Source organism: Pistacia vera, unplaced genomic scaffold (assembly GCF_008641045.1).
Source record: "Pistacia vera cultivar Batoury unplaced genomic scaffold, PisVer_v2 Contig594, whole genome shotgun sequence".
Classification (NCBI taxonomy): domain Eukaryota; kingdom Viridiplantae; phylum Streptophyta; class Magnoliopsida; order Sapindales; family Anacardiaceae; genus Pistacia; species Pistacia vera.
The window spans coordinates 79,724-89,401 of NW_022196439.1; the positions used below are offsets into that span (position 1 = coordinate 79,724).

Consider the following 9,678-nt stretch of genomic DNA (forward strand, 5'->3'; position numbering starts at 1 on the left):
TTTGGCACAACCCAACTCTTTAATTCAGTTAATTGAAATGGCTCAAAGAATAGAGGAGAGGAATTAAGCCTTAGAAGAAGCCTGAGTAGGAGCTACTAAGTTTAATCGCATGAATGGACCTAGGCTTTCATATGGATTAAACACCAATGGATCAAGAAATTTTACCCAACCCAATGACAACTCAAAGTTCCCAAATTTGCCAGAATCCCTAAAATCAAGCTTGTTTGCAACTATAATCGAAGAACACCAAAACCATCGATACAGAGTTCATCGCCTAATTACCTTCATCGCAACCATCCACCTTCTTCTTTTCGATCTTTTGAGCGACCATCCTTCCAAAGGAGAGAGTTTCAGTTTAGAAAGATGACAGACGTAGAAATCCAAAAAAAAAAAAAAAAAAAAAAAGGGGCCTTTGTTTTAGATGCGATGGTAAGTTCTTACCTGGCACAAATGTGGTGAAAAATAGTTTCAAATTATCTTAATTGATGAAGAGGAAGACAAACCAGAATCGATTGGTGGTGGAGAAGTAGAGGAACCTAAAGTCAAGCAGCAATAGGGTGAAGTCAAGTGGCAACAGTGTAATGTTGAACTTTCTCTCAATTCGGTGGTAGGGATCGACAGTCCGAAGACAATGAAGCTTAAAGGGAGAATCAAAAGTATTGATTGATAGTGGGGCTTCCCACAAATTAATTAGTTCTAAGGCAGTTAAAAGATTAGGGATACCGATAGTGGGAACTCAATCTTTTGGGGTTAAAGGGGGTGATAGGTATAGTGTGAGGTGTGAAGGGGAGTGTAGAGATGTTTGTATGGAGTTACAAGGTGTCACCATCATTCAAAACTTCTTTCTATTTGACATGAGTAATGATGATGCTATTTTGGGAATTGTGTGGTTGGAGACTCTAGGTGAGACAGTTACTGATTAGAGAAAGCAAACAATGAGGTTTAAATTGGGAGATCAGACAGTTGTGTGGGGATCCATCACTTAACAAAATGATGGTATCTCTCAAGGCCATGATTAAGGCATTGCAATGTGAGGGGCAGGGTTGTTTGATAGAGTTTGGACAGATTTAGAAACAGTATGATGAAAATGGGGAGGTAGATGATCGACTGCTGGATGCTTTGGAGAACTTTAGTCAAGTTTTTAACCCACTTCCAAGACTACCACCTACCAGATCGAGAGACCACACCATTCAATTAGTTTTAGGAACTCAACCACCAAACCTTAGACCTTATAGGTACCCTTACTATCAGAAAAATGAGATAGAGCACATTGTCAAGGAGATGTTGGCCTTGGGGATTATAAAGCCGAGCATAAGTCCATTCTCAAGTCCTGTTTTACTGGTAAATAAGAAGGTGGAGATTCTGTGTGGATTATAGGGCAGTTAACAAGGCGACAATACAGCTATCGACGAGCTATTTATTGAGTTAAAAAGGGCGACGATGTTCTCCAAGCTTGATTTGAAATTAGGCTATCATCAAACTAGAGTCAAACCAAAGGACACACACAAAACAACTTTCCAAACCCATAAAGGGCATTATGAATTTTTGGGCATACCATCAACCTTTCAAGCATTAATGAATAAGGTCTTCAAGCCATATTTGAGGAAGTTTTTGTTAGTTTTCTTTGACGACATACTGATTTACAGTAAGGAGATGGGTGAGCATGCAAGGCATCTAAGTATTACTTTAAAGACACTGATGGACAATCAATTGGTGGTCAACAGGAAGAAATGCATTTTTAGGCAGCAACAGTTAGAATATTTGGGGCATATAATCTCAGCAAAAGGAGTGGCAGTCGACCCCTCAAAGATAGAGAGCATTACTAAATGGCCAGAACGAGAGGATATTATCAACGATTTGTTTGGGATTATGGTAACATAACGCTCCCACTCACTGCCCTATTAAAGAAATATTCGTTTGTGTGGAATACAGCAGCTCAAGGTGTTTTTGAAGAATTAAAAAGACTCATGACACGTGTTCCAATCCTCAGAATGTCTAATTTCACAAAGGAATTTATCATAGAGACTGATGCATTGAGGAGTGGTTTAAGGGCTGTATTGATGTAGGAGGGGCGACCTATTGCCTTTCTCAACAAGGGTTTGTCTCTAAATCCCAAACTTAAGTCAGTTTACGAGTGAGAATTAATGGCCATAGTTATGGCAGTGCAAAAATGGCACCATTATCTATTGGGAAGACGTTTTGTTATCAAGACCGATCACAGAAGTCTCCACTTCTTAACTGACCAAAAATTGTTGAGTGAGAATCAGCAAAAATGGATTATCAAGTTATTGGGGCTAGACTTTATAATTCAGTACAAAACTGGGCTACAGAATAAAGTGGTAGATTCTTTTTTTAGAGTGCCAAAAGTTGTAGAAAACCATGCTTTCTCTATGAGCTGCTTCTCGGGTATAACAGATTTAGAAGATGCCATTCATTAGGATGATAAGTTATGCGAGATCATGCAATGGCTTTTGGTCAACCCAAACAGCCATCCTTATTTCAGATTGGTGGGACAACATCTAGTGTATCATGATAGGTTGGTGGTGCCTAAATCTGGACCTCATATCTAGAAAATATTACATAAGTTCCATTCCTTGCCCATTGGGGGCCATTCGTGTTTCTTTCGGACATATAAATGCATCACGAATGTAGTGTATTGGGAGGGGATGAAGAAAGATATTAAGGATTTTCTGGAAGCCTACACTATTTGCCAACAGAACAAATACAGAACCTTGAGTCCACGAGGTCTGCTACAGCCACTGCCTATTCCTAAACAAGTGTGAGAAGATGTCTCAATAGACTTTATTATGGGGCTTCTAAAGGCTCATGGGGTAGACACCGTTCTTGTAGTTGTCGATCGACTAACAAAATATAGCCATTTTCTAACTCTCAAGCATCCTTACACAGCTAAAAGGGTAGTTGATCTGTTTATCAAAAAGATAGTGTGGCTGCATGGGTTTCCACGCACCATTGTTTCAGTTCGTGATAGAGTTTTCATGAGCAACTTTTGGGGAGAATTATTTAAACAGTCAGGAACTTAACTAAACATGAGCTCAGCTTACCATCCACAAACGGACGGTCAAACTAAGGTGGTAAACCGATGTTTGGAGACATACCTCAAGTGCTTTGTCAATAGCCAACCCCAACAGTGGCCGAGATGGGTTCCATGGGCAGAATTTTGGTTCGACATGACTTATAGTAGCTCCACAGGTATGTGTCTATTTAAAGCTTTGTATGGTGGCGACTCTCCAACAGTGTTGAGATATACTGACCACACTTCCTCAATTGATGAAGTCGACCAACAACTCTGGAGTCGTAATCGAGGAGTTAAAAGAGAATATCCTCGAGGCTCAAAACCGAATGAAGACTTACGCTGATAACTGACGGCAAGAAGTTACTTTTGAGATAGGGGAATCAGTGTATTTGAAGTTGCAATCTATAGATTAAGATCTCTAGCTCATCGTTATAATGAGAAACTTAGTCCGAGGTTTTACGGTCCATTTGTGATTAAGGACATAATTGGGACAGTAGCATACAGGCTGGCATTACCTCCCTTAGCTTGTATTCATGACGTTTTCCATGTTTCACAATTGAAGAAGGCAACTTTCCCACTCCTTAATAGCCAACACCTATCGGAAGCCCTCAATGAAGATTTTATTTTGAAGGTTGAACCAGAAGTTGTACTCAAGAAAAGAAGGCTCTTGAATGGACAATGGGAGTTACTAATTCAATGGAAAGGATTACCTCCTTATGAGAACACTTGGGAGGATTTTGACACAATCAACTCCCAATTTCGTTCCTTCCACCTTGAGGACAAGGTGGTTCTCCTTGGGGAGGGAAATGATGAGCTACCTGGAAGGCTGGTCTACAATAAGAAGGGTAGAGGTGAGAAGTAGAGGAATATTTGTTTATGTGTGAGTGTTAGGAGTAGGTTTTGAGAGGACAGGTGACTTAATGAGATTGGAAGGGTGAAGAATTTGATTATGAGAAAAAGTTGTCAGGGAATAAAAGTGGAGGACAAACGGAATTGGGGGATATTCAGAAAGAAGGTCAAGGTTTTGGAAGGGGAGGTGACTGACCCTTGAAGTTCAGTCTTTTATCTTTGTTTTTGTTGTACTTAGAATTGTTCCATTCTGCTATTAGGTTGTTGGGTAGATGAGAGAACATGATTCTCTGAATGTAATGTTCTGTTCTTAATATCAATATAGAGTCTATTTCTTTTTCATTCCTGTGCTAGCTGATTGTTTTAACTGGTATTGGATAGAGTAGTTTATGTGTAGCTTGGTGCTTTAAGAGGTCGGTGTTCTATCACCTACATTCGATTATTGATTTGTTGTTGATGTAAGTTCAGCTAATGAACTCATCAGTTATATTAAGCTCTACAGTTTATGAACTCATTGTAATTGTAATTTTTTTATTCAGTCATTTATAATCTTCCATCCACTAAGCTATATTGTTGTTTACTTATAAAACTATATGCATTAAAAATCAAAAATTGAAACGTGCTTACAAAAGAAAGTGTTATCATTCTATTAGAATTAATTCTTTTCACAAGGCTAATCAAGCAAAATTCAGGCAAGTCTTTCAGGCATCAAAAGTTTTAAAATGCAATGACATTCGACTAACCTGTTTGTCTGTCAGATAAAGATAAGGGTACATAAAACATAAATTAGAAATACAAATTGATCATCACTACTATATCAAAACATCTGTTTAAGCATTTGAAGACAGGTGTGGTTCAGAATTTACTGCAGCATGGAAATTGAGATTCAATCGAGTCTTTCCGTAGTTATCCTTGAAAAATAATATATGGCCTCCTGTCATCTCACCTGTAAAGAGAAAGGGGGAGAGATTATCAAGTTCGTAACAATTCTTAAAGAACTCAAATATGGAAACTGAAAAACATGTGTAAAATAATGTTAAGTTCTATCTGATAAGTACATGGGTGAATCAAATATCATAAAATAACTTCAAGAATGATATGGTAATGAACGCAAACATAGAGAAAAGATTAAAAAAAAAAAAAAAACTCAACATGGACCCTCTAGTTTGGAATCATTTGGTAAAATCCAGAACCAACATAATAACTCCATATAATGAACACATCCAATACCATAGCATAGGCTCAAAGCTACTCTCAGTCAATTGATTAATAGCAACATTCTTTGGAAGCATGTTTGTTGAAATTAATGGAGAAGGTATTGAATCAAGTAAAACATATTGTAGAACATGAGTGCATGCTATTGGTTACTAAATTTATTAAAGTCTCGACTTCAACTACTTTAGATTGGCAAATAAATCATTTTTCACAATACGGCTCCAAAGAAGCATGTGTTTATACCAGAACAGCCAATTCTCTACTCATGCTTCTACCAAGATTTTTTTTTTTTTTTTTTGTCTTCCTCTTATCCCAACTTTGTATCAGTTACAGTTAGACACCTTCTCTTCAATGACTGACATTTCTTTAAACTTGATTCCGTACCCAAGAAGTTCAACCAGTCACAATAACCCACATATACAAGAACCTAGGCACTGTCCATCTAGAGTTTAGGATACACTTGCATTTTAACCCATTTGATCTCGCACCGCAAGTTCCTCAATTAAGCAGACGAGTGTCAAAAAACAATAATATGGTTTCTTTATTTTATGTTTATCCCTTCAGCCTGTTGCTGATAGGGCAATAATTTCTTATGCATCTGAAGTCAAGCATATGGTTGACTAATATACCTTGCCAACATTTAAGTCATAATAAAAACAGTACTTACCAATATTCATTTTTCTGTTCAACTAAGCAAAAGCCAATTGAAGTGAACAAGGTTAAACAATTCAATAAAAACATCACAAAAGGAAACGAACCTTAAACATCAGTGACATATCTCATAATGGTAACTGATCACTTTATTAGCATTCTAAAGCATATGTAGGGACCTACAACAAACGAAAAAGCCAACACATAAGCACCAAGTAACATAAAAACAAAGAAGTTGCTAAACCAAGTCTTAAAAATACAAAATTTAAAGCAGTTACACCTTTAACACAATTGATTTCACTCACAGGCCAGCACTCAAAAACATGTAGACCACAAAGGCGATTATCAGGTACATGCTTTCTATGTTTTCAGCACATTCATAGAGTCAGGTATGTTAAATAACTCCATATCTGAACAACCAATTTCAGATCTGCGATGAAACTAAAAGGAAAATTCACCAACTACAGACCCAAATCGAAGAGGAGAAGAGAAAAAGAAGATAAGAACACACCCTCTTTCTCCATTTATATCTAGATGTCTGTGCACATATACAACTACTTTTTTGTATTTGCCAGAGACTTTGTGATTGCTCAGATAATTTTACGATGATAAAGGACTCTACATTCTGCTACTGCAGCCACTTCCCCAACAGGATCAGTCAGATATCTAGCCTCTCCCTGATTAAGAATATTTTCATGCTTGATTTTTTAATTTCCAGATGCTCATTTGTCTTTTGAGTCCGATTGATTATTTAAAAATATTAAAAGTAGCTGAGTGGCTCAACACTTAAGAAAATTACTATCTTGGTATCTACCATTTTAATCCTATGACTCGACACCAGACACAAATGTGTTCCTAATCAACAAACCAAAAAGATGAGATAAACATCTATAGAACATAAAAAATTCACATGGTACACTTATTTCACGCCATTGCTTCTGCACCAGATATATCCTAGAACATTCACCATAAAACTTATAAGTAACTGCTAAATATAAAAACAACTGTGTATTTCCTTTATTTATATGTGTAAAGGAAACAAGTCTCAATCTTACGAGATCCTAAAGTACGTTAAAACTATATTGCACAGAACTGTTATTGTTTCATTTTATCCTTTTCAGGGGTGTGGGGGCGGTCCAATCTTTCAAGTGATGACATTTTTTGCTCATTTACCACTTTCATTCTTCTTCATCTCTTTTCTTTTTCCCCCTTTTGAGAAGAATAAGTCAGAAGTTCAAATAAGAACCAGGAAACAACCCACATCATCAGTGTTAGCAAACAGATATCTCAGATTTGATATATACAGCTCAATGGTGTGAAAACCAGCGAACCATAATTCACAATAAATCTCCAAGAGAAGTAAACTACCAAACTATTAAATCCATTATCACACTGAAGGATAAAGTCAAACAACATGTAATGAACACAAGAAGAATTGCTTTGGCAAGAAAATAATTCTAAGAAATTAATAAGAAGCGTAATTTCATCAGAAGAATAAAGTGGAAAATATCAAATTATCAATAATACAGTGCATTCATCTACCTGAAGTGTGTTCTCATCAAAAAAGGAAGACACTGAGTGATTCATGCCATAAGAACCATCACACTGTAGAATCCTAAGCTTCCCTTCCTGCATTTTAAAGCAGATCAATAATAAAGTTAAATACAAAGCTGCAGGCTCCCAAAAGCAAAATCCAAAGCATGTTATATTTACCTTAGTTCCATAGACAAGGCCACCGCCAACTGAAGGATGAAAGCATGCTACATTAACCTCATCCTCAGCACTTGGTAGAACTCTCACAAGTTCCATATCAGAAACTCTATAGACCTTGGTGTCAACAACAAAGATTTAATCAAGATAGCATACATAGATAGAAAAGCAAACCAAAAAATAATAATAATAATTTCAAAATGATTTGGTCCTAAAGTTTCACAAGGAAATACAGTGGGGAAAATATTAGCATCAGATATGAATATACTTCCAGTGCACTGAGCAATATCACTTGTACTGCATTTAAAAATAAAAAATAAAAAGAACAACTTTTTTTATTTGTTTATTTTTTCAAAACAAAAAAATTCTTTCCTACCCTAATGTGAGCACCATTCGATCCCGAGACCTCTAATAAAATGCTAAAAGATACAACTTCTAAAGCATCTTCAGTAAGTATCATTACTCTCCATAATGATATATATCCTATCATATATAATTGGGAAAAGTTAAAAGTATAAAATCTTTTATTTCTTCTGATATATCCTAACTGCATCAAAAGTGAATATATTCTTTCCAAGGAGTGATCGGTTGGAATCAGGGATGAGATTAATAGGTTCCTCAATAAAGCAAAACCCATGGCGTTTAGTATAAGTTGTATTATTCAGTTTCAAAGGAATTTAATGACTTCTTTTTTCTTTATACATCCTAACTGGGAGGGTGTTTTGTGCTAATTTTGTATTGTTAGCTTATTTTGGCTCAGGAAGGGAAGATGATCTTTGACATATTTTTGTCAATGCTTGTATAGGGTTCCCCTTTTTTCTTATTTTTTTTTTTTTAATCTCTTTCTGGATTTCTAGCCCCTGATGTACTTATTTCAATCTCTTCTTTAATATGGCTAAACAGTTTCTTATCAAAAAAAAATTAAAAGTTGTACTATAGCCAATTCAAAAAATGTAAAATATGTGATGTGTAAAAAGTCAATAACAGCAAATGAGAGAGCTACCACCAAGACTTTGTTATTAGGAAACTATAACCACCCGATGCTGGGAGGAATAGAGCACATACACGTCAACACTATTTCAGCAAAATCTGTGAAAAATAGTTCTTTCTAGAAAATGTCTGAGATCTAAACTTGTTTAGCCATTTTTCTTCCTTTTTACTGTATTTTCTCCATTCTTTATAACTAATTTCTGATTAAACTTGGAATATAAGTGAAGATCCTTCACTTAGGAATCCATAAAGTCCCACCATCAAACAGTCACTAAAAATGAACTTTTTCAAGCTTATTAAAACTATGGACTCTGAATTGCATCTAAACAGCCTTGAAACCTTAGACACGAATTGAGTAGCGAGTTGAACTGCACCATTCAAATCTTTCTAACATAGAATCACAATCTAAAATCTAAAATCATTCTAAGATAATACAAATCATAATTTCTAGGAAGCAAGTTCCAAAAAGCAGATAGCCAGAAAGTAAGAAATATATAAGCTTATACCTCTAGAATTGTGTAAATGGGAATTGTTGCCTCTCCATCAATGACAACACTTTTAAGAAGTGAACTATGCCGACGACCGTATGCAAGCAATAAGTGCTCTGATGTGGGCGAGAACTGAAAGATTAAAATAATGTGTGATCAATAAACATATAGAGAAAAAAAAGTAGGGAATCATATTATCACTGTCTTACAAGTATCTCTAAAGGTCTAAAGTATCGACAGCCAATTGCCATAGTATCAGAAAAGAAATCAAAGTTGAACCAAACAAGATTAAAGCTAATTAATAAAAATAAAAAAATTACATATTTGAACTGTCTTGGGAATTATCATCACTGTTGACCCTATCAGCTTGCCATGTTGATGATGGGTTTTAGATTTTTCTTTACTAAAAAACAGAAACAATACTGCAGGCTCATAACTCACTCTTTGGCTAACCAGTAAGATGGTTCTGACACATTGAAATCCAAGGCTCACAAGCTTTCTCAATGCTTTTCTTTCACTTCATCTCTTTTCTTCCTTTCAAACAAACACATGTACGAAAGCAAATTTCCTTCCCCTCTTCTATGTTTCCCTTCCCTCCTACCCTTTCTTTCCTCTCTCTTTATCCTCCCTACCAACAAACTGAAAGCAAAGGTAGGCATGCTAAGAAGCAGCGATATAAACATGCCTATACAACAGTTCTTCAAAATTTTAGCATGTAAATTATTGAGCACATTAACTTTT

The 9,678-nt window shown here is 35.9% G+C and overlaps 1 protein-coding gene and 1 long non-coding RNA gene across 2 annotated transcripts; one reads left to right on the plus strand and one right to left on the minus strand.

The window, feature by feature from the left end:
* Positions 1 to 3,047: 3,047 nt before the first annotated feature.
* On the plus strand, positions 3,048 to 3,896 carry LOC116110064. The gene is made up of 2 exons (XM_031396299.1): positions 3,048 to 3,210; positions 3,457 to 3,896. The coding sequence occupies exons 1-2, from the start codon at positions 3,048 to 3,050 to the stop codon at positions 3,894 to 3,896; spliced, it is 603 nt and encodes a 200-aa protein (XP_031252159.1).
* Positions 3,897 to 4,506: 610 nt separating this feature from the next.
* Positions 4,507 to 9,403, minus strand: LOC116110066. The gene is made up of 6 exons (XR_004124833.1): positions 9,379 to 9,403; positions 8,956 to 9,069; positions 7,463 to 7,576; positions 7,292 to 7,378; positions 5,857 to 5,928; positions 4,507 to 4,829 (listed from the first exon to the last, which is right to left on the minus strand). It is a non-coding gene; the product is annotated as an uncharacterized LOC116110066 (long non-coding RNA).
* Between the last annotated feature and the right edge of the window lie 275 nt (positions 9,404 to 9,678).